This window comes from Puma concolor, chromosome E1 (assembly GCF_028749965.1).
Source record: "Puma concolor isolate L17-30 chromosome E1, mPumCon1.1.hap2, whole genome shotgun sequence".
NCBI lineage: Eukaryota > Metazoa > Chordata > Mammalia > Carnivora > Felidae > Puma > Puma concolor.
In genome coordinates, this window is record NC_141680.1 from 29,125,045 (window position 1) to 29,150,337 (window position 25,293).

Genomic DNA, 25,293 nt, shown 5'->3' on the forward strand with positions numbered 1-25,293 from the left:
AGTGAAGCCTGTGCTGACTTTGGCCTGGACTTGTGAACGAGACTTTCTGCCCCAGAAGGGGCAGGAAGGAGGACATGAGGCCAACAAAGACATTTTTTGCTCATCACTGGTCTTCTCCTAAGGCTCAGGCTCCACCCATCTGTTTATCTGTTCATTTACTGAGCTCTTGCCATGGGTCAGGTTCTAACCCAGAGACACCAAACTAGTAGATATGGTCCCAGATGAAGGAGAATGTATAAAAGTTCCTGGGAGAGAGGAAAGAGGTGAGGAAGAAGGGATGCTGTTGGCTGAGGCACAGAGGACTGAAATACCCCCATCTGCATATTCAGGGATGTTGCTTAGTTCCAAGTGGTTGGAAAATAAAGCAACGAACTGGCAAGAAATCAAACTCAAAAGGCCAGATTGTCCAAGGCCCTGAATACCAGGCTCCAAACATCAGTGTGGAAGGCCACTACCATCTCCACACGTTCCTTTCTGTACATGTCACAAGACCCAGCTCAAATACCACCCCTTCCAGAAATCCTTCTTGAACACACTCAAAGTAATTGCTCTCTCTCCTTTAAGCCTCCAATTTGCATTCTTGGACAGCCTGTATGAGTCTCAACTTCTCCATCCATAAAATGATTACTATAGCCTACCTTAAAGTCTTCTTATGAGGGTTAAGTGAGGTAACATTTACAAAGTGTCAAGTAGCAGTTTTTAATACATAGAAGGTGCTAAAATACATTTTATTGTTACCTCGATTTCTTATGATACATAGCACTTTCTCGTGGTATTAAAAGGATGTCTTGACTTCCATTTTTCCCTGGAGATTTCCAGAAATAGGACAGCTCACATTTTCCCTCCAAGCTTGTAGGCCCCCTTCCAAAGCAAAGAGGACTGATCCTCTCTTTCCTCACTGACACAGCCTCCCCATATCCAAAATTCCAGACTTGAGGGGTTCCCAAAAGATTCAAGCTGAATCTGAGACAAGATGAGTCTATTGACAGAGAAGGGAGCTACAGGCTGGCTGGAACATAAATGGCATAAAGGAACGTAATTAGCAGAAACCTAGAGAAGTAAAAGCGGGCCAGAGGTCAAGACTCTGAGGGCTCGAGGATTCAAACTCTGTAGTAACCCTAGATCTTGGAATAGGCCTAGAAGGAGGACTTCCATTCTTAGTCCTGATTTCAGAAGCCCCACAACCACACATGGTTATTCTAGAACAACAGTCTAGGGACTGTTCTAGAACTACTGACCCTTCATCTCCCAGCCTTCTCTCTGGCTGGGCTATCGAGCCAGAGCCAGGGAAAGGTGATGCCACCTTTTCTAGAAGTTCTTGTAAACAGATCAAGAGCACTTTTTTTTTTTTTTTAATTTAGTCTGGGTATGATTACAGGTTGGCTTGTTTTTTTATTTAATGGCATGAAGTCCAGGTTCTGAGGAAGGATGGTTTTTAGAGGGAAAAGGTCGCCATGATCTTTATCCTTTTTGTGCAGCCTAGTAAAACCCATTTCTCCTCTCATGGGAATTTAGGGCCAGGAGGGAGGTAGCTACCACCCTGAGAATGCTGCCTGAAGAAGCCAGTTCCTGGATTGAACAACTGGGATGTTTATTGATTTATTAATAATCTCCCTGCCCCAACTTTAGGAAGCAGTTGCTAATGCTTTTCCAGGAAAATAGGGTCCATTATTTCTTCTAATTTTGATCAAGTGTCACATCATATTATCTCATGTAGAAGCCCTAAAGATCCCCACAGGACAGGGTCAGCTCTTTACCAAGCCACTTTTGGTCCTCCCCAAAGGACACCCATTTTAGTAACTCAGTCATCTTGTAACCTTCCCAGGGGGCTTAGCAGGCAATATCCTTTCTCATGTCAGCTAAGAAGTGCCTCCTCTAAGATATCCTGCCCCTACCACCTTTCTTAGAGCTCACTTTCCAGGCATGCAGCCCTCTACATGGCATTCACCTGCCAACCTGAGTTAAGCCAGCCTAGCGAAAGGCTCCAATCACTCTTCAGCCCCTCTCCCCTCTGGCCTGTGAGCCACCAGCTCCCCCAGCCACCAACAGGGATGACATTTAATTTCCAAAATTACATACTAAACTAGTACACTCTCCCTCCAACTCAGAGTTATTTCTCAGTTGACTGAGACAGCCAGGAAGGGAACCTGTAAAAACAAAACACAAAACAAAACAAAACAAAAAACCCACAAATATCCCGGGCTCTTTGGGAGAGTTTATAAACCTGTGCAACCTTATGAGCCAGAAATGCCCCCCACACCCACGGTGGGCAAGCAAGGCCTGCAGTACCTTGTACATGCAGAACATGTACCTTGGAAATGAGTTCATCATGATTGGCCAAGTGGGCTCTGCAGTGAATGCAGCTGTAGGTCCGGTGGCAGGAAGGCAAATATGCCTGGAAAGTCTTGGATCTTGTCATCTTCACCATTGGCGCCGTAGAGCGTGGAGTGAACTCTGGAGTGGCCCACGAGGCACTCCCACAGGATGGGTCGCACGGGAAACACCGGAAGACACAGGTAAAGGCCGTGGTTTGGCAGGGGGTGGGTGTGGGGCACGCTCCACACACTGGTGATGTCTTCAGAGGAAGGACCCTCAAGCAGAGGTCTAGGGCTGGTTCTCAGCAGCCTGCAGTGCCAAGATAAGGGGAATATCATTAACTGATGGAACAGGGCTTCCTGCAAAGCAAGTAGAGTCCAAGTGCCACCCAAGAGAGAGGGCAACATTTATAGGAAAAAATGACCCCTTCTCTGTCTCTTGTCATCATTGCCAAGATGTCCAATGAATGAGAAAGAAACTACTGGAGATCCCAGTGTTGCTGCTTTTCTAGAGTTGGAGGTTCAGTATCAACTCAGGGTACTCAACAGCCACCCCACCTACCCTCCACCAACATTCAGAAATGGGCATGATCACCATTCTTAGGGGACCCTGTAAGAGGCCAGGCTTAAGGATGCGCCACCTGTAGCCCCAGGGAGAAGACTCCTAAGGGCCTCCTCTTCTGAGCCAACCAAGATATATGGCTAAAGGAAAAGGCAAAGTTCAGCCTCTACAAAGTCACTACATCAACAGTCACAGATATATGTCTCATCCATTTCCAGATACCTGGAATCTTCCAACACTTGAAACCACTACCAGCAGAAACCACCATGCTCCATCCCACCCTTTGCTTTATGGATCAAGCATGGGATACAAAGGATCAAGTTCCCAACCAGCAGGGTCCCTTATGGTTAGCAAGCTCTTTTGCCATTCCTTGCCCAGAAATAGATGCTTAGTACTTTTTTTGTTTGTTTGTTTGTTTGTTTGTTTGAAAAGCAAGCAAGGAAATGAATGAAACAAATGGCACAATCAGACCCCTGCATCTAAAATTCACAATGACAGTGAATTTTACCAGAATCTCTCCTCAACCCTCAAAGTTCCCATTAGTCATCCCACAGTGCCAAACATCTCTTCTGCCATTGCCTCAGCAATTTTATTCTACTAGGAACCAAGGACACTGAGAAAGTGGGTGGCTTCCAGGCTATGTCCAAGTAAAGGTCTGAGGGCAAAACCTCAATACATACCCTGCTTCTCTGGCTCCTCCACCTAAAGCTTCTGAACCTGCCTATTCCTTGGGCTTCACTAACAGGGGTGGTGTTCCCACTTGCCTACCTCCCAGGAGAGCCACAGTGTTAATTAATGCCTGCATCATGCTTTGAAGATAAAATTATTTAGAGAGCCGGGGGAGGAAGACAAATAAAATCAGATCTTCTGGGTTGTGTCTGGGATCCATCTGGATGTTTAGAGAAAGTTGCAAATCATAGTCCTCTTTTTCCTCTAAACCTCACTAACCAAATCTTCCAAAGGGATGCTGCCCTCCTCCCTGATATCTTTCCTACCACAGCAGTCACTGAGAGCCACTATACCCTCACTATACCTCTAGGACTCTGTATATCTTCCTGAATGGCCAACAGCATGGGCCAGCATTAGGCTGAAGGACAACAGTGGCTCCACATTCAGGATGACCAATTACACATGAGGTGTCCAACTATTGAAGGGATTCAGACTTACAGGGGCCCAGGTATAGTGTTTTCCCTGCTTGGTCTCCCTACCACTATTTTTATTTATTTATTTTTTTTTTTTTTTAATTTTTTTTTTCAACGTTTATTTATTTTTGGGACAGAGAGAGACAGAGCATGAATGGGGGAGGGGCAGAGAGAGAGGGAGACACAGAATCAGAAACAGGCTCCAGGCTCTGAGCCATCAGCCCAGAGCCTGACGCGGGGCTCGAACTCACGGACCGCGAGATCGTGACCTGGCTGAAGTCGGACGCTCAACCGACTGCACCACCCAGGCGCCCATCCCCACCACTATTTTTAAAGATGTGAAATCAGGGTAAACTGAACAGTACAGAAATACTTGGAAGAATTTGGAAGTGAGAATTAGTTTCCCTAGCTTTACCTCAGAGTTAGGCCTGGCCATAATAGGAGATGAGGAAGGAAGATCATGACCCCTTGGACCCAGAGCCCCTCCTTCTCACCATGGACATCTTTTGATAGCAGGTAAGGTGAGTCTGGTCAAAACAAAAACCCATGGTAGACCAATGGTGTTGGGTGTTGAGGTGTTACAGGTGGTAGAAAGAGACAAGTACCCTGCCTAGGGTTTCCTGAAATACCCTTGAACTTTCCAATACCTCTGTTTCACTCGCAGGAAGGGCAGTTATCTCCAGGAAACAAAGGGGTGGTAGGTCAGGGTAGAAAATAGGAAAGGCAAGCAGGGAAATGAGCTCAAGGCTTTCCCCAGGCCAGCTTCTGAAGTCCACAGCCTTAGCTGCCCAGTGGGGAGCACTAGGAGCGTGGGTCCCATCAGTCTTATACAAACACTGAAGGAAGAAAAGGAAACAACGAGCCCTGGCTGCCAGTCTGGGTTTATAGAGCAGCCACAGAGTCTGTTTTCTTATACATGCAGACAGCTTCTAAATTATGCATTTCCCCAGAGTAAAATTATTTCTTCTCTCACTTCTCTTCTGTAGGAAACGAGAGGGGAAGAAAAAAAAAAAAAAAGTTTGTACACAGGGGTTTCTGGTTATGCTCAGCTTCAAATCTGAATTCCAAAACTTGTTCAAAGCTCCTTCTGAGGAATAAGTATTTATAGTCTGTACTCAATGTGAACATGTCACATACAAACACATACCCATGCACACACATTCACTGCATACCATAGTTCTGAACTTAAAAAGACAAAAGAAAAATTGACCCCATAAGCAATATCTCAGGCTGCTTGGTACTAGAGAAACCCCAGGGAGCTTAAACAGCAGGCATGAGACTTTGCTGTTCATTCTGCTCCTCTCCCTCTTTTCACAGGAATTCACAGCCATCTAAAGGAAAAGCAAGGAAAGAAAAAGTGGCTTGCTGAAATATGCATCTTGTCCAAGCACTACAGGGCAAGCTGGAAGTAATGAGAGGGGGTAAGTAGAAAGCAAGCTGAAGCAGAATCAAGAGAGGGTCCTTGTGTCTAAAAAGAGAAACAGTAGGCTGTCACAGAAAAAAAAAAAAAAAAAAAGGATGACAGCTAGGTCCAAAAAGTAATCATCTATTACTGTCTTCTTCCCTCTTAAGCGAAAATTTTAAAAGCTGCGTCTTTGAGTCAATTCTTAGGAAGGAAGGTAAAATAGATGGATTTTTTTTTCTTTAAGGGAAGAAACTAGGGTATGAGGCTGCAGAACTCACCACATTTTGATTGTTGGACTTTGGTACCTGTAATGGGGACATAAGCTCCATGGGGCTTCACGAGTCCAACTCGTTGAACATACTGGAGTCCAAACTGATTTCCAACAATAATCAAATGAGCTCGATATTTAAAAGCCTCAGGGCACATGTACAAATTAAACACCATTTTAAGTGAAGCAATAATCCATCACAGTGGAAATTAAAGGAAGATTTGCTACCAGCCCCAGCTGGCTCCTGCTGATCAGCATGGAAAGAAAAGATGTGAACTATTATGATTAAAAACAAAGACCCCAGATACTGCACTTTGAGAGCCAAATGCACAGGGAGCACACAGCAAACCTGGCTGTCCCACCTGACAGGCCTTTTCCACCAGGAGCCACAACCGCAGCTGGAACTCAGAAGAAAAACTTCTGAATGTCCCCAGGATGGAGAGGCAGAAGGGACAGATTCTCCAGGGAAGCCATGAAAGAACTCGATGAATGAGGTGGGAGACAAGGGACCACACAAACTGAGAAGGTGGAACTCACTAGGGGAAGTAACACCTCCAGCCACAGGACAGCACCAGTCTGTTGTTTTTGTGGGGTACTTTGGTGGAGGGTAGGCAAAGACTGCCCGGAAAAGAAGTGGGCTGTGGAATCACAAACCATTCCTTCTCCTCTCTAGCTCAATGACCTTTAGCAATTTATTCAACCACTGGACCCTCAGCTTCCCCAACTCAAATACCAACATACAGAGGGTCATGAGCAGCAAATGACTTGTCAGAACATGCACAGTGTTGGCATACAATTATACCAAATTATAGCTATTATTTTTAGTGGTCAATTAGAAAAAGATGCTGCTACTTAGAAAGAAAGAAAGAAAGAAAGAAAGAAAGAAAGAAAGAAAGAAAGAAAGAAAGAAAGAAAGAAGAGGCTTGAGGATTATATCGCCACTTCCATTAGGACCCTCTCACTTGTCCTTGGGCAGCACAGGAGATGGCACTTTTGGGGTGACATTTCTCCAAACCTAGACTTTTCAAGGCAACAAGGAGGTGATGGATGACACTGGAGGAGCCATAGAAGTGCTTCCCTAATTGCTACTGAGGTCCTTCTAAGAGGTGGCTTCTTCAGTGGCCATGCTCCTACATGCCCTAAAGGACTGCCAAGAACACATCTCTGATTTATACAGCCCTAGCAGGCCCCTGAGCCTCTTTTCCCTTTCAAATCCATCCTCTGTATTGCAGCCATTGTTACCTATTTAAAAAGCAGATTTGACCATTTTGTCACTCCCATGGCCTTCAGAAAGCCAATAGAAGGGGTGCCTTGATGGCTCAGTCGGTTAAGCGTCCAGTGTCCAACTTTGGCTCAGGTCGTGATCTCATGGCTCGTGCATTCGTGGGTTCAAGCCCCACATCGGGCACTCTGCTGTCAGTGCAGAACCTGCTTCATACCTTCTGTCCCTCTCTCTCTCTCTTTCTGCCCCTCCCCTGCTCACAATCTCAAAAATAAACATTTTATAAAAAATTTTTAAAAGTTAAAAAAAAAAAAGAAAAAGAAAAGCAACACAGAGCAGTAGTTAAGATGGGCTCTAGAACCATACTCAGGGTTTTTAAATCTGTTTTAACCTTTACAGGCTGTGTGACCTTGGGGAAATTTACTTAACCTCTCTGAACCATGCTACCATCCTCATTAGAAAACAGGAATAATAATATCAGCTTCATAAGACTCTGTGAAGATTAACTAATACTCAGCTTGTGCACCTGTAAGTACACAATAAATTCCTAGTGTGTACTACCACTGATAACCATCTACCACTGACACCCACAAACTGCTTCAGATTCATCTCTACCACACCTCATACTCTATACTCCCATTTTTTAAACTGACATTTAAGGGTCTACCATGTGTCAGGGACTCTCCTAAGTGCTCAGATTTGGCTATCAAACTCTTAGCTCCCTCTAATGCACCATACTTGCATTTCACCCTTCCACAGTTTTGTTGATGCCACTCCCTCAGCCTGACACATTCTTCCCACCTCTTCTTACTAGGCCCTTTAACTTGTCCATTAAGATTCAGCTAAGGGGCTCCTGGGTGGCTTAGTCAGTTGAGCATCCAACTCTTGATTTTGACTCAGATTGTGATCCCAGGGTCTTGGGATTGAGCCCTGTGTTGGGGTTCCCACTGGGTGTGGAGCCTGCTTGGGATTCTCTCTCTCTCTCTCTCTCTCTCTCTCCCTCCCTCCCTCTCTGCACCCTCCCTCTCCTGCTCATGCTCTTTAAAAAAAAAAAAAAAAGACTCCACTCAAGTGCCTCCCCCAACATGGGGCTTATTTGTTCTTCCTCTGTGCTCACCTCCATCTTAAGGAACCAAAATTATCCTTTTCTACCTCTGTATCCTCCATGAGAGGTAAGTTCCAAGGACAAGGACCATATTTTTGTGCTCCCTGGACTCAGCAGCAGAGAGCACACAGTAGCAGCCATTATTGAACTGAACTCCCTCTGCTTCCCATTGGGCTGCTGACTAGACCAGTCCACCCCTGTGTGGATAGCAGACATGATTGAGGTCCCTCCCTTCCCCCTCAAAGTAATGAGGTAGGAGGCAAAGATACTCTGGGTCCCCAGGGCCCATGAAATACTACTCTCCTCTGACAGCCCCCCACTTAGATCCTGTGCTGAGATGCTCAGAACTATGGTCCTTGGCTACAGAAGATGTTCTAAGTCCTGGGCATTAATCAAAGGCCTGTCATTGGCATCCAACTCCATTCTTTGCCTTTGTGGGGGCTAGGTTAAATTACACACATATTGAGAAAGAGAGAAACCCTTAATAGAGGGGGAAAAAAAAAAGGTGGCAGTGGAAAAGGACCAGGTGAGCCATTTCTGGAACTGGGAGGGAGGAAAAAGAGATAATGGCTGTGGAAGGCCTCTATCCCAGGAGGAAGGTCCTGAACCCAGACGGGGGAGTAGAGAGACCCAGTTTTCCTGGACCATCAAATAAGAGAAGTGGCTGGTGGTGTTAGTCCACTGGTGAGGGATTACAAGATCTAGAGGCCAACAGACTTGGGTCCAGTCTCGGGTTTTCTCACCAGCTGCATCACCACTGGGCAAGTTGCCTGAAAGGGAAGAACAACAGTGCCTACCTTGTGGAGGAGACAAAAGAATCAAATGAGATATTGCAAGTGAAGCATTCAAGCATAGCACCTGGATGAGTTAGCATTCAATAACCCTAATTAGCTGTAATCATCCTTACCAGCAAGGGAGAAAAAGCGCGGGAACTGTTTCTATTCACAACACCCAAATGGGCAGTGTTCCTATCTCCCACATTGACTCAAAGTGGTTACAGGGTTAGGGCCTAAATTAATCCACTTAAAGGTACACTGCTTTAAGTAGATTTTTGTGGCTTAGCTGGGGATCTAACATTATTGCTATATCATTCCAAACAGACCATTCTATCACTTAGTGCTGTGGAAAAGTTACCTCTGTAGCCCACCCTGATTCAACTAACCCCACAATGGGGCCACTAGTGAAAACTTTACTGAAATACCCCTATTACAACTACCATGGAGCTGATGAGCAAGGCACACAGGAAAATCGATGTCATCATTCCTAGTTACCCACTGTGTAGAACTGGACCCAGGCAGCACTTCAAATTCATTCAGATGATAATAAAAGCCAGCTTGGATCTTCAAGGAACCATTCTTTATTTCTTTTTCTTTCTTTCTTTCTTTCTTTCCTTTTTTTTTTGGAATTTGAAAGTTTACTTTTTTATTTTGGGAGAGAGAGAGAGCAGGGGAGAGGTGGGGAGAGACACAGAAGAGAGAGGGAGGGAGAGAATCCCAAGCAGGCTCCACACTGCCAGTGCAGAGTCCAAAGTGGGGCTGAATCTCACAAACCAGTAGATCATGATGTGAGCTGAAATCAAGAGTCAGACGCTTAACGGACTGAGTCACCCAGGCACCCAGAACCACTCTCATAAACAAAGTTAACCATTCATCTCTACCCTGGACATAGGGCTGAAGCTTGATTTCACAAGGATTATCTTTCAGATGATAATCCTACATGATCTCTAAGATTCCTTTGTCTCTTAAAGTCCTGATTCCATATTGTAATGATGTCTCTGCCAGATGAATCCTGCCCCAGAGCACAGAATCCATCCACCATCCTTTATTCTGCTAAGACCTTGATTTCAGCGAGGTCACAGAACATACCAGTCGTGCAGAGTCCACTCAGAAATGGCTGTTGGATGGTGTCTTTGCAACATCTGTTAGCAAAGCATTGTATTACCACAAGGCCCTTAGTTCAGCACTCTATCTACCTGGGGAGGTCGCCACATGAGGCTTACATCTGTTAGAATATCTGCATAGGAAAAAGGTAGTTCCCCTTGAACATCCTGAAACTTGCATGTAATTCACTAGACACTAGATAGAGGTAGCTGTTACTAGCTATGAAGAGATTAGATATTACTTGTTTCTACAATTTAGATAATAATATAAAAAGCCCAAACAATCTGTCTGAAGATTCATTACCAAGGACACTTGGCTAATGTTCATCAATGGCTTCCTTCTTTTTCTTACACAACTCACATCTCCAAAAAGGATTAAAGGTAACTTACAAAAGCGTATACTTTTAACATAGATTAAGAAATTACTGGGGCACCTGGGTGGCTCAGTGGGTTAAGCATCTGACCTCAGCTCAGGTCATGATCTCATGGTTCGCAAGTTCAAGCCCCACATTGGGCTCTGTGCTGATAGCTCAGAGCCTGGAGCCTGCTTCGGATTCTGTGTCTCCCTCTCTCTCTGCTCCTCCCTGGCTCGTGCTCAGTCTCTGTCTCTCAAAACTAAATAAACATTAAAAATTTTTTTTAAAAATTAAAAAAAAATTAGGGTAGGAGGAATATAAGAACACAAGGAGAGTTAAGACAGAGAAATGCATGCTGTTACATTGCTAAATATTTACTAAATTTCAATTGCAAATTTGGCTTTGAGCTCCCGAGTAAGCAAGGCAGAAGAAAAATATCAGTACTTATAAGGTTTACATTTCCTACAAAATAAAAGCATTTTGGTTGTTCAGGCTATAGATTTTCTGAGAGCTTTCTCCTGTGGGTGGTTGCAGAGATGATGAGCAGTGAACACAGTGGACAAGATCCTCAGCATACAGCAACAGTTGCCACCACGAAACTCTTGCAAGACTATTTCTTAGAGGTCCCTCCATGAAAATGCACAGCAAAACAAACACCAAAGGGCAATTCAGTAAAAGGGATTCTACATGGGGGTCAAATCAGGGCAGCCCAAGAACATGGCTTTCTGACGGTCTGGCTGGATCCAGTGATGTAGACTCTCCAGAGGAATGGAAGAGTTACAGAGCTTTCTGGCAAAGCTCCATGAATATCATTTATCACAACCAGGCTTTTGAGTAACAAAAACATGGGCAGCCTCCAACATGCCAAGTCCAAACACTAATATTTTTTAATGCTAACACTATTTGGCCTGGTGTTGCATTCAGTTAGTTCTCTTGTGGGCTACTTTTTCCTTAAACTCTCCCCTTATGGCTTATCATGCCTCTCCTGGCTCTTCTCTCTCACTGAGCCTCAATCTCCCTGGCTGCTCTTCTTCCTTCCTCCTCCTCCTTGGAGGTGCTTCTACCATGTCCCTGACTGCTTGCTCCCCATAGACATTCTCATCCATATCCAAGTCTTCTAAACCTCTGCCTTCTGGTCATGAAGCCTGGGTCCCTTTCTATAGGATGCCTCTAACTGGTTCTAGGAAGGCACTTCAAATTAAATGCATCCAAAGCCAGCACCATCTTTCCCCTTCTCCTGGTTCCTACCACCTTCACCCTAATTCTGCTCCCTTCTCCTGAAGGCCCATATACCGAAGCAGGAAAGACCCTTTATTCTCTCTTGCTTCTATGTCATACTCCATCGGTCCCCTAGACAATTGGCTCTGGCTCTGCAAACCAGCCTCCCATAGCCATCTTCACAGCTACAGCCAGCAGCACTGTGTGAGCCCTACCCTCCCTCACCCTGAACTCACGTGACAGCATCCTAAACTGGTCTCCCTGACTCAGCTCTTACCTCTCCAGCCCATTCTAGAATTCTATTTATACAACACAATCTGATCACATCTCTCTCATGTTTCAAAACCTCTAGTGGTTTCCTAGCAACCTATAGGATGAGGTCCAACCCCTCAGGTGGCACCAAGAAACTGGGCTGATTCTCCTTATCTTCACCATCACCTTCCCACCTCCTCCAAACCTGTTTCCCCAGAAGACTAAGCTTGTTCACTACCTTTTCCCAAGTTGTTTTAGACTCCTGAAAAGCCTTAACCTGTATTCGATGTCTGGAAGATGCCTACTCATCCCTTAATACCCAGATAAGACCGTAAGCATTGGCGGTGGCCCCCTTTTCCCAGCATGCAAAAGACTTTTCTCCTGAATGGTACTCTATCACACTGTGTGTCTTCCAGACTGGGAACTTCCTACAGTCACAAGCCCAGTCTTTACTGTCCCTTGGTTTCCCTAGGACTCCTACTCTCGGGCACATCAGAGAGTCTTTTATTATTTTTTCCAGAGGGACTTGATAGGTGGTAATTAATTGAGTGAAATGAGTGACCATCAGTGAAACTGTGCTGCCCTGTAAAGCTGATATTTTTAATCTTATTTAAAACACTATCCAGTGCATTTAAAATATCTAATTCTGGCCATTACATGGGACTCAAATACCATTAATGCTCCACAAAGTTAAAAAGCCAGCAAACTCTTGTGACATCAACCCACATGGACTGGCAGATGGCGCATGATACTCAGTCCCATGGAGCCATATCTCCAATGCAACACACAACAAGACAGACCCTCTGATGGTTTTACCCAGCTTCTGTCTGATGGCAGAAGTGTTCCCCATTCTGCCTCCCCTGGCCATTCACACCATCTGTGCACCACCCTGGGTAGCTTCCCAAGGGACCCTCCCCACACTGGCATTGACTTCTGACCCCTGGAGAAACCCTCAGACTTCCAACCCAGGAAGTTATTTCTCCCAGAGTGGTCCCCACAAAAGCCCCAGGGCAGTCTGAGTCTGAGAAAAATTAAGCATCAGATTTGGTTCAGGCCAGCAAGGAAAGTGGTCCCTCCACCCTGCCTCTAGTCCATGCACAAAAGAGGGCCACATCTGCCCTTTTCCTTCAGCTCCCAGAGATTGCCACCCTCAGCATCAGTCCTTCATTTGGTATTTGGCCATGCTCAGAGAAGATAATCCTGGTTAAAACAAAACCAACAGATTTTTCTCATGATCTGGGATCCAGAGAGGGATCGTCCATTGCTTTGCCCCCATGACAGGGCTACACTTAAACTACAATGTAAAACAGTCATTTAGAAGATCTATCAAGAAAACATTTTGGAAAGTAGGATAAGAGATGTGGCCCATCTTTAAAAGTTACTTCGCCAGGGAACCCTCCCCTTGTCTCCACCAACCCCTACTACACAGATTCCTTCTCCCAGCACTCTTCACAGCTACAGTTGTACTTTTACTGAGGTGATTATTTGATTTTCATCTGTAGCTCACACTCTCAAAGATCAAATATTATTTACTGAATAAATGAATGTCTTTGGACCCCAGGCACTGTATAACCTTGATTTCTCTTTAACTGCTACTCCCCCAGGGCACAGCTGGGGCCCCAATTAGTTACAAACCATCCATCTCAAATCTGCCAATACAATTCTGTTGTTCAGCTCTCAGCATGCCTTTGGCTTCCTCACTTTAATCTCCCAATTCAAATAAATCCAAAACTCTAGACTCTGACATCTGTGGCTGGGCTCCCCGCCTTTCCACAATTGGAATTTGGAAATTGAACTTCAAACTCAAGAGAAAAAAAAAGGGCAGAAGCATTTTCAAAAGGATGCCTGTGTGTCTAAAGTCCCAACCACCACCAGCTCGAAGATGGATGTATTTTGTCCTAGGAATTATTAAACTGTCATCTCATATTGCCATCTATTGAAGAAGAAAAGAGACAGTAGGGTGGGAGAGAGAAACTGATTCTAGCGCAAATTTCTGGATCTCTCCTGTTATGGGACTGGCAGATAGGTTTTAGTAAGAATTACAGCTTCTTTTCCTTTCAGGTCTAGCCTATCAAGGGGCACCATGCACGTTGCCAGTGCAGTTTTTTCATATAACTTAAGAAACATCCTCCACAAAGCTAGTTGTTTATGGATCAGTCTTCCCACTAGATTGTGAGCCATTCCTGGCCAAAGAGCACATCTGGTTAATCATCCTTCATACCCAGCCCAAAGCCTGGCTTGCTGGAAGAGCTCAGAAAGGTTGGTTGAAAATGTGGGAAGTGAGGGGAGGAGGTAAGGAGGAGTCATCTGAGGCCATGCACAACTATCAGTAAGACTCCAGGACTCTATAGTTTATTAATTTCCTATTATGAGCCTATGATGGGCCAAGTACTTGATAAGCATTATCTCAATTAATCCTAACAACCCAGGGAGGCAGGCATTATTATGATTACCCTTGTTTAAAAGATAAGGAAAAAGCTCAAGAAGTTAAACAATTTGCCCAAGGTCACTCTACTAGAAAGTACCAGAACCTTGGCACAAAAACAGATACTCAGATCAATGGAACAGAATAGAGAACCCAGAAATGGACCCACAAATGTATGGCCAACTAATCTTTGACAAAGCAGGAAAGAATTATCAAATGGAATACAGATAGTCTCTTCAGCAAGTGGTGCTGGGAAAACTGGACAGTGACATGCAGGAAAATGAACCTGGACCACTTCCTTACACAATATACAAAAATAAACTCAAAATGGATGAAAGACCTAAATATAAGACAGGAAGCCATCAAAATCCTCGGTAAGAAAGCAGGCAAAAACCTCTCTGCCCTCAGCCTCAGCAACTTCTTACTTAACACGTCTCCGGAGGCAAGGGAAACTAAAGCAAAAATGAACTCTTGGGACCTCATCAAAATAAAAAGCTTCTGCACAGTGAAGGAAACAATCATCAAAACTAAAAGGCAACAGAAGGACTGGAAAAAGATATTTGCAAACGACATATCATTTAAAGGGTTAGTATACAAATCTATAAAGAACTTATCAAACTCAACACCCAAAAAACAAATATTCAGTGAAGAAATGGGCAAAAGACATGAATAGAAACTTCTCCAAAGAAGACATCCAGATAGCCAACCGACACATGAAAAGATGCTCCACATCACTCATCATCAGGGAAATACAAATCAAAACCACAATGAGATACCACCTCGCACCTATCAGAATGGCTAACATTAACCACTCAGGCAACAACAGATGTTGGAGAGGATGCAGAGAGAGGATTCCTTTTGCACTGCTGGTGGGAATGCAAACTAGTACAGCCACTCTGGAAAACAGTATGGAGGTTCCTCAAAAAATTAAAAATAGAACTACCCTACGACCCAGCAATTGCACTTACTAGGTATTTATCCAAGGGATATAGGTATGCTTGTTTCAAAGGGACACATGCACCCCCATGTTTATAGCAGCACTATCAGCGATAGCCAAAGTATGGAAAGAGCCCAAATGTCCATTGTGGATGAATGGATAAAGAAAATGTGGTGTGTGTGTGTATATATATATACACACAATGGAGTATTACTCAGCAATCAAAAAGAATGAAATATTGCCATTTCTAACTACATGGATGGAACTAGAGGGTACTATGCTAAGCAAAATTAGAGAAAGACAAATATATGACTTCACTCATATGAGGACTTGAAGATACAAAAGAGATGAACATAAGGGAAGGGAAGCAAAAATAATATAAAAACAGGGAGGGGGGACAAAACATAAGAGGCTCTTAAATACAGAGAACAAACAGAGGGTTACTGGAGAGGTTGTGGGAGAGGGGATGGGTTAAATTGGTAAGGGGCAGTAAGGAATCTACTCTTGAAATCATTGTTGCACTATATGCTAACTAACCTGGATGTAAATTTTTAAAATAAATTAAATAAATAAATAAATATTAAATAAATAAATAAATAAATAAATAGTACCAGAATAAAGATTTGAATCCTGGGACAACCCCCACCAAGGATGTTTTAATCCTGACAAGTCAGAGAAGAGTCCAAAGATGGGTATCCTTGGCCCTTGAGCTCATTAGAGCCACAAGCAGAACATCTTCCAGAGGGAGAGTCTAAATCAATTAGTTATAATGCAAACAAAAATGTCAAGTTCTCTTAAAACATCTTCAGACTCTCAGGGTTGGTTCACTGCTTCAACTTTTAATTACAGAAATACAAGAAAACAAATGAGGGAAAGGAATAACCTCAACCAGAAGATAGGACAACAGATCAGACACAATAGCTAGTTTTCAGTTCCTATCAAATCTTCCTGCTCATGGATTTTTAGCTTTAATGCTGCAGTTATATAGGGATACTTTTTTCCTCAAATCCTAAGGAAACAAAGAATCATGTAAGTCAAAATAACCGAAAGCCCCATTTAATTTGCATTTATACATAATACATATGTTTATACCTTTAATACAGCAAATACTGAAAGAGAATTCATTTCTACCTATGGTCCACTTGGTGGTGGATCAACTTAGGGAGGGACCCCCCACACACAAAGGACCAAAGTGGTAAAAGAAGAGATAAACAGGAGGCAAATATAATGGAGGACACACACAGGAGCCATACGAACAAAAGAAAAGGAAGTGGTAAAAATACAGTAAGGGAAAGTAGGCTAAAGGTCAAAGATGCTTAGTAGTTGGTTTCTACTAGGGATATCTACTACCTCCGTGATTTCCAGACCTCAGAAATGTGTGTGGGGCTGGGCTCCATTACAAAAATGGGAAATTGAGGGGAGGGGGAGGGTTATAACTTGCTTGCTTTTATTAGATTCCCTATCCTGAAAATTCTGATTTTGTAGGCCTTTGGTTGGCCTGGAAATCCTTATGGCACCCAGGTTTGAGACTCTCTAGGGATAGTCCCATTTTTGGAGAATGCCTATTATCTGTATCAACTAACCACTGTTCACAGAGTTCTTCTGTGAATGGAAGCCACAGTCCATTTCCATGAACTTACTCTAAACTGTAACAACAGCAGCCCAAGCAAAATCCCAATGTTCTCTTTCCAACATCTCATGTGCCTACTGAACATTCCCCATACATTACCTCTTAATGTTCACACCCCTGTGCCTTTGCACACACTGTTCCCCCTGGAGTGTTTCTGCATGTTTAAATCCTCATCATTCTTCACAGCCCCATCTCCAAAATGCCTATACTTTTTGTACTTCAAACTCTCGGTACCTTATTGACACATACACCTTAATCACCCTATTAGAGTATATGCTTAAGAGTATATGTGGCAGGGGCCATATCTTAACTCATCTTTATCTCCCAAAGGTCCCATATTATCTGTTGAATTATTATTAGCCAGGAAAACAAAGTAAAACCAAGGTTCAGTTTCAGCCCTAGGCCAGAGGTTCCTCTTCTGTAGCTCAAAATAGGAATCAAAATTTTCCTGACTCAGGCAGGATGTGCTCAAAGCCTACCCTCTCTTGCCCCAGGTACTCACAACCAGAACAGCATGGGAAAGCAAAACAAAACAAATCATTAGGAAGGTCAATATTTCCTATGATTAAATTTCCTACCAGATAAAATAATGCCACTTTCTTCAGTCAAACCAAACTCAACTACTGTTCACTCCCAGAAGACCCTGTTTGGGCCTCAGTGGAACACATGTGCCATATGGATATCAAGCCTTCCTTTCCTAACAAAAAATAGGCAAGAGAACTTGAGCCACTAGAGACTAATTTCATTCTGAGCTGGCAATCTAGTTTCAGATCAAAACCACTAAATCTGGATATACCACATTCTCAAGACCACAGGGGAAGGCTGTAGCTCAGGAAACAGGAGAGCACAGTGCTGCTGACCCAACCAGGAATGTGAGTGGCAGTGTTGCACCTCTCTGGCAGAATGCTCCTTTGCCCCATCACAGAGAGGAGGCAGGCTTTGCCTGGGACCAAGACATTATGGGGCAGGGGCACCTGGGTGGCTCAGTCGGTTGAGCTTCTGACTTCGGCTCAGGTCATGATCTCACGGTTCGTGGGTTTGAGCCCCGCGTCAGGCTCCGTGCTGACTGCTTGCTCAGAGCCTGGAGGCTGCTTCAGATTCTGTGTCTCCTTCTCTCTCTGTCCCTCCCCTGCTCATGCTCTGTCTCACTCTGTCTCTCAGAAATAAATAAATGTAAAAAATAAATAAATAAAAAGACACTATGGGGTATTTGGTATTCTATTCAAGAGTTGGTATTTTTCCAGAAATATACAGGAGTAGAAACAACCCTGGGCCTGAGAAACAAATGTATGGTTTATAGTCTCTGCTTTGCCCTAATTAGCTCTGTGTCTTAAACAAGTCCTTTTTGCCTATTTGAGCCTCAATGTTTACATCTCTAAAATGTAAAATCTAAAATGATTTTAATACCCAAACCAGCATATATCCAATTTAAAAAGAAATATAAATCATTAACTTGAAATTAGAGAAAATAAAAATTACAAGTTTAACACTGGAAAAAATTAGGATGTAGGGCCCTATAGTTACTAAAGTCAGGCCACAAATTTGGCTCTGTGCCTCCTGGCACCCAGAACAAAAAGAGAAACATGATAAGTTATACATTTCCAATTGCCCAAAAAGAAATATCATGCCCGTTCCTCAGGAGAGGAAAGTTTTTTCTGGCACTCATTCCTGAAAGAAATTTCTTCCTATTAACTTTTTAAAGGGGACACTAAGTGAAATTGTAGCTTAAGACTTCAACTACATCAACCCTTATAAGAAATGTAGTAGCAAGTTATATAAAGCTGTTTAGGACAACGTCCTCCAGGAAAGCAAAGGGCAGTGAAAGTTCATTTCAGTGAAAATAACTCAAGGGGCTGAGGTAATATGGCCCAAATATGCACCTTTCAGTAAGCCAGCTTAATCCAAGGATAAAACTAAGAATGGCCAGAGGAACAGGTAGACAACATGTCCTTCCAAAAACTTGCATAAATATGACTTCTTACACATGGGTGTTATTAAAAGTTGGGCAGTAGGGGGCCCCTGGGTGACTCAGTCGGTTAAGTGTCCAACTTTGGCTCAGTTCGTGATCTTGTGGTTGGTGAGTTCAAACCCTGCATCTGGCTCTGTGCTAATAGCCTGGAGCCTGCTTCATATTCTTTGTCTCCCTCTCTCTCTGCCCCTCCGTCACTTGGGGTGTGTGTGTGTGTGTGTGTGTGTGTGTGTGTGTGTGTGTGTTGTGTCCGTGCGCGCACTCTCTCTCTCTCAAAAACAAACATTTAAAAAAAAAAATTTTTTTTTTAAGTTGGGCAGCAATTTGCAATGAGATGATTTCGAACTTCTGTTCTGGTTCTGATAGATCTAAGTGACATGTTTGGTCTTCATTTATTGGCACTAATTAAAGATCTGGTGGTTTTCTCCCTCTTATTGCACATTCCCAAATCAATGGATTGGGAATTCCTGCCAAAGAGAGGAGGGAAACCTATTGATATGAGTGTTATTAAAAGCTAACAGCAGGTGCCTGGGTGGCTCAGTTGGTTAAGTGTTCTGTTTTCAGTTCAGGTCATGATCTCATAGTTGTGAGATCAAACCCCCAGTCAGGATCTGAGCTGGCCCTGGAGAGCCATGGGATTCTCTCTCCCCCTCCCCTGTGCACAGGTATGCACACACTCGAGCTCTTTCTCAAAAGTAAATAAATAAATAAAAGCTAACAGCAAGTGTGTATGTGCCCAGTTTCCCATACATTCTCTCATTTAATCTTCCCATCAATTCTGTGATAGTAACTGGTATTAGACCTTTTTTACAAAAGGAACAGAGATTTAGAGAAGTTTAGCAAATTGCCCAAGGTCACAGAGCTAATTATCCCAATCTTCCTGGTTCCTCTAGTCCTACTTACAGTGCCTCCTAGTATCAATGAAATGTGATTACTGGTAGAAATGCTTATTTGTCAGGAGAACAGTAAAAACAAAATAAAGCTACTAGGGGAGGCAAGAGCTGTTTATTAACAACAAAATGACAACAGAGCTTTTAGGGACCTATAAAAAGTATAAAAGGGTGAAAAATATTGTGAAAAGCAGAAGTCCTAAGATATATTCCAAGAGAACAGTAGCCCACCCCAGGAAAAGGAAGAGAAAAATTATTTTTCTCTTCTCTTAAAAATAAAAGTATTGGGGCGCCTGGGTGGCTCAGTCAGTTGAGCGTCCAACTCTTGACTTCGGTTGTCATGATCATGCAGTTGGTGGGATCAAGCCTGCATTGAGATCTGTGCTGACAATGCACCTAGCCTGCTAGGGAGGCACCTAGCCTCTCTCTCTGCCTCTCCCCCTGCTTGCACGTGCTCTCTCTCTCTCAAAATAAGTAAACATTTTTTTAAGTATTATTTATATTCTTAAAGATTCAAACCATTGGCTCTCTTTAGTCATTCACCCATTCCACCAACCAATATTTATCCAATGCTACCCACACCAGGTACTGTCAATAGTGAGCAAGACAGAGAAACTCCCAAGCTTCCAATCTAGCCATCAAGTAGGCAATGTATTTCCATATGGTATTAAAGTTCTTTGAAAAAAACAAAGTTAAGGAGATTCAATAAAGTTGAGGTGCAGGGAAGGGAGGAGCTGTTCTGAGAGGAGCTCTCTGAGACCCAAGTGAGAGAAGCCAATCATGTAAAAAATTATAGAAAGGCATTCCGGAAAGAGGAACTACCAGTATAAAGGCTGAATGACAAAAACAAACCTTCCAGATTTTAGAAAGCTGAGGAAAGCTGGTGCAGTTGGAGCAGAGTGGACCAGCCACATAGGAGAGGAGGAGAGAGAAGTTGGGGGAAGGAGATAGGCTGTGCAATGCCTACAGGAAAAGGAGTTGGATTATGTCTGAAGGGCAATACGAAACCACTGGAAAACTACAAACGGGAGTAGCATAATCCAATTTATTTTTAAACTCTCAGGGGCTATATTCACAAATCTCAGGGAAATTCAGGTAGGTGTGGTCCTTCAAAGAAGCAAGTAAGAGGCACCTGCCTGGGTGGCTCAGTTAGGCCCAGGACTCTCGGTTTGGGCTCAGGTTATGATCTTAGTTTGAGGGTTCACGACTCCTGCACTGTCAGTGCAGAGCCTACTTGGGATTCTCCCTCTCCCTCTCTCTCTCTCTCTCTCAAAATAAGTAAGTAAACTTAAAAAAATATATAAAGATGCAAGTAAATATCATCTTGTTAAGGATGACATCATTGAAAACTATCAACTCTAATAAAATACCTTTAGCCGGAAGGCCCTGACTTCCCATAACAGGAGGCTACATTTTAAAAAGATGCTTCCTTTTCCAGAGCTTTATACCCTTTTATGCTAAATAATGCAATTGTCAGAGCACCTAGTGGTTTGTTGATGGACCCTAGGGAAATGCCAAGATAATTTACAAAGGAAACTGATCCTGAACCTCCATTTGAGTCCCACCTGGACATCTCTTCCCTCTGCTTTTCTATACTAGGATATCCTATCCTTTGTCATGCATTTGTTGTTTTCTTTTTTATTACTGGCTCAAAACTAAATATTCCAAATGTAAGCTGTTTGACCAAACTGAACATTATCAATTTCAACAATCCTACAGTTAGTGTTCCCATATAAACCATATCTTTGGCAGGAAGGACCATAATTGAATTTGAATTTGGATAGGGTTCTATTTGAAGCTAAATGCAGCTTTGATTAATTCAAGGAAATTTCTTTTACCAACATGTTTAGACACAATAAAGGAAAACATCTAACATGTGGATACATCAGGTTTGTGCTTGAGATAGAGGTAACAGCATCAGAAACTGGGTAACTAACAAGGTTCACCTGCACACAGAAGCCAAGCTATCATCACAGGAAAGAACCAGGGCTGAGGTAGGTAGGCAAGGAGGTCAGGGGAACTTATGTCCCTTCTTATTAACAACTGTTGACAGATAAGGCCCTGACTCTCCCAGACCCCCCTCCAAAAATCACCAACCTGCCCTTCCCCTAGGCCACATGGCCTAGAATACCCAGCTATTAAACAGCATCAACATTTTCTGCTGGCCAATTGTTAACATCCCAGGCATAATAACTATGTCACTGTCTCAAAACTATTAAAATCATTAAACCAGTAAAAATTCACATAATCTATGAATAGTAGAGCAGATTCATCAGAACTACTCACAACCCCAACCCCATGCACCTAGAAACATCCAGGGGTACAGAACACAGCAGCCTTCAAATGGATTGGGCAGGGTGGTGTGGATGCGATGGGGGGGTCTTATGGCCAAGGCTCCATGACAGCTGAAAGCAAACCACACTATGCCCTTAGACTTCTCAAAGCCTAAGCTAGTGCTGTCAGATGAGTGATCTTGGGTTTGCATAGAGTGGGTCACACACTTGACTAAGGCTTTGCACACTTCATATCCAGTTTATGCCATTTCTTATTGACCACCTATATCACAATCACATGACCCACTGAGAAAAATATCTCCAGAGTGTACTGACAGACTGCAGTTTTTAAATACTTTTTTTAATGTTTATTTATATTTGAAAGAGAGAGACACGGTGCATGAATGGGGGAGGGGCAAAGAGAGACAGAGGCAGTATCCAAAGCAGGCTCCAGGCTCTGAGCTATCAGCACAGAGCCTTATGCGGGGCTCGAACTCACAAGCCAGGAGATCATGACCTAAGCCAAAGTCAGACGCCTAACCAACTGAGCCACCCAGGTGCCCCCAGACTTAATTATTTAATACTACTCAGCTCATCTTTATGTACACTTAAGTTTGAGGACCTCTGTCCTACAGCAATGTTTCTTAAACTGTGGGTCATCACCCATTCACCCGTTTGGTCAAGAAATCAAGTTAACAGGCCATGACCAACAGATGAGTTTTTGTTTTTGTTTTTTAATTAAGAAGAAAAAACTATATATGGAGCACACTGTAGGTAGTGAGGGCAATTATTTCCTAGAACTTAATGCAGGTGTGGACCTCAGTGCAGAGATGCAAAAGGTATTCCTTATTTTGGACCCCAAAGTTTGAAAACCACTCTCCTAGAGGAAAGAAGGAAAATAATACTCTTGTGCATGTTTATTTTCCATTTTCCATCCCTAACTCCAAGCTTTCTTATTTTAGTTCAAACACAAGATATCAAGACAGATCCCAGAAATTCTATTATTAAATCCTAAACCAATATAAGCTAAGGAGGGGGATGAGCCCAAGGCCCCCACCCCTGCCTGAGACCTTTACCACGAAGATGGGGATAAGGGATGGTGCCAAAGGGAAGTTTGCACAACTCTCCTCAGGCTGGACCTTTTCCTTGGTAAAGAACTTATAGCCATTCATGTCACAATTCAGAAGAATTAAAATGTTCCTCATCAGGGGCAAGACTCAGCCTTAGTATTGAGTGCTAAGGAGATGAGGGGAGAATAGACAACTGAGATTTGGCCCATCTTTGCATCCTGTGGCAATGATGAAGTCAAAGGAAAGCCAACCCCACTGATGGCAAGGCCTGAAGTTCTCACAACGAGGAGACTACTGAAGAGCGTCAAGCATGCGAGGTCAAGTCTACTTCAGAGCCAGTGACAGGAGTTACCTTGGGCAAGGCACTTAACTTCTAAACCCCCTGAGTTCCTTGCTCTGCCAGCGTTCCCTCACCAAATGAGATACAGAGAAGCGGCTTGCCTAATGCTCTGGGTCAGGGAAACCCATCTTGCTGGGCCAGAAGACAGGAACAAGAGAAGGGCAAAGAAAGGAGGATGAGTAGCTAGATTAGCCTTTAGACTCACCAGAAGCAAGTACCCAGTTAAAAGAGCCAAGACTCCAAGACAACAAGTTGACAAGAAGGCCAGAAAGCAAAGCCCCATAAAACCCAGAAGCAGTTTGGTGTGCCATTCACGGAGGTGAGACTGTGGGAGGGTCCGCTACTTGCAGGAAAAAAAAAAACAAAACAAAACAAAAAAACGGAGGGCACTCACTCACTTGGCTTTTTAAGTGCTTTTATACTGAGAGTGAAGCCAGAGGTGGCAGTCTCCTGGGCTGGGTCCAAAAGAACAGGTGGTTACCCCAACCCCCAACTGGAGAAAAGCCACCACTTGACTAAAGACACCCAGGAGGTCGGCGGCCAAGGAGGGTGAACTTGAAGCAGTGAGAGGTCAGGGCTGCCCCTCAGCGCCAGTTCCTGGGAGGTATTCGCTGGAGAGGCCCCTGCATTCCGTCGGGCAGGAGAGAACTCGGCGCCCACCCCCTTGGCAAGGGCAGTGGGGAGGCTCCGGGAAGCGGCCAGGCAGGAACTCGGCTGCGGTTACCTCGGCCCAGAGCTGGCCAAGAGCTCCTGGGAGTTTCGAGGGCGGCCAGTCCCCCACACGCGGGAGCCCCGGGGGCGACGCCCCCGGACCCAGTGTCTCCAGCGGAGACCCAGCGTCACCGGGGACAGAAAGCGTCCGAAGCCCACCCTCCGCCGACCCCCCACGGAACCCGAACGCACAGAAACTGTGCTAAGAAGCAGCGACCCGGTGTCCAAGTCCCGTCCGCCAAACCGCGCACCCTAGACTTACTTGCCCGGCTTCTCGCACAGCTCCTCCGCCCCGACCCGGGGACCCGCGCCACCACGGGTCCCGCCGCGGGCAGCTGCCCGGGCCCTGCAGTGTTTGTAAACAAACCGGTCACGTGGCCCCGGAGGCCCGCTTCCCGCCCCTCGCGCCCGCGGCCTCCACGGGCACCCCACGCCGGACCTCGCCTCGGGGGCGCAGCGCACCTCGCGGGAGCCGGGCCGGACGGGCCACGGGACCGGTGCCCACTGCCGGGTGTCCCGCGCCCGCGCTGACAGCGCGCCCCACGCCCACGCGCGCCCGGCCCGCGCCGCGCTCCAGGCTCGCTTACCCGGCAGCAAGCTGCCCCGTCCGGCCAGCGCGGGGCTCGGCTCCGCGGGGGTGCGCAGCAGCAGAGGGCCGCCCGGCTGGCTCCCGGGCTCCGGGCGCGCTCTTAAAGCCACAGTCTCCGCCACTGCCGCCGCCGCCACTCCGCATCCCTCCGGGTCGGGGCCGGGGGCTGCCCTGTGACGGACGCGCCCCCGCGCCTATCCCCTCGCCTTAGCACATAGCAACACGCCGCGGGTTGGCCCGGCTCGGCCGCAGCCCATCTTCCCCGAGCCAATCAGCGAAGGACGGAACTCCGCCCCCCGCTTCCCCAGCCTCCCACCCCCACCCCTCGGCGCTGGCCGGGCTGGGGTGCGGGGAGTGCGGAGTGCCGGGTCTGAGGAGGGTGGGCTTTCAGTGCCTGAGGGGAGACCTTTTATTTGTGTTTGGGGTTTGTCCGCAGGTCAAGGCTGGGATTCCTAGAACCTAGGAATAGGAGTGGGGAAGCTGTAATGGTGCTTGTAGGGTCAAGACAGTAACCCGCTCTTTACACCTTAGCCATCTCTAACTCAGAGCCTAAGTTACCTTAAGAGGTTCTCAGGATCCGGTCCAATTGAATTTAATAAAATAATGCCAACCCATCCCAGGCCCTACTCAGAAGCAAGCCATTTCTCCACTTCTCCCTGCTCTGCTAGTAATTTCAGCGAGTTACAAGTAGGAAAGACGTGGTAGGGGAATTGGAAGGCGCCCAGCCCCCTATTG

The 25,293-nt window shown here is 45.0% G+C and overlaps 1 protein-coding gene across 4 annotated transcripts in view; it reads right to left on the reverse strand.

Annotated features, from left to right (window-relative positions):
• YPEL2 (yippee like 2) overlaps positions 1–24,772 on the reverse strand; it is a 65,971-nt gene extending 41,199 nt beyond the window's left edge. The window contains exons 1-3 of one of the 4 annotated variants that reach the window (XM_086686811.1): positions 24,557–24,769; positions 24,232–24,315; positions 2,312–2,625 (exon numbers count right to left, since the gene is read on the reverse strand). In XM_086686811.1, the coding sequence (XP_086542937.1) occupies positions 2,328–2,625; positions 24,232–24,315; positions 24,557–24,702 (528 nt within the window). In that variant the 5' untranslated portion in view covers positions 24,703–24,769 and the 3' untranslated portion in view covers positions 2,312–2,327. Of the gene's footprint in view, positions 1–2,311; positions 2,626–24,231; positions 24,316–24,556 lie in introns of those variants that run through there. The other 3 variants (XM_086686812.1, XM_086686813.1, XM_086686814.1) reach the window with 3 other exon arrangements.
• Positions 24,773–25,293: the final 521 nt, after the last annotated feature.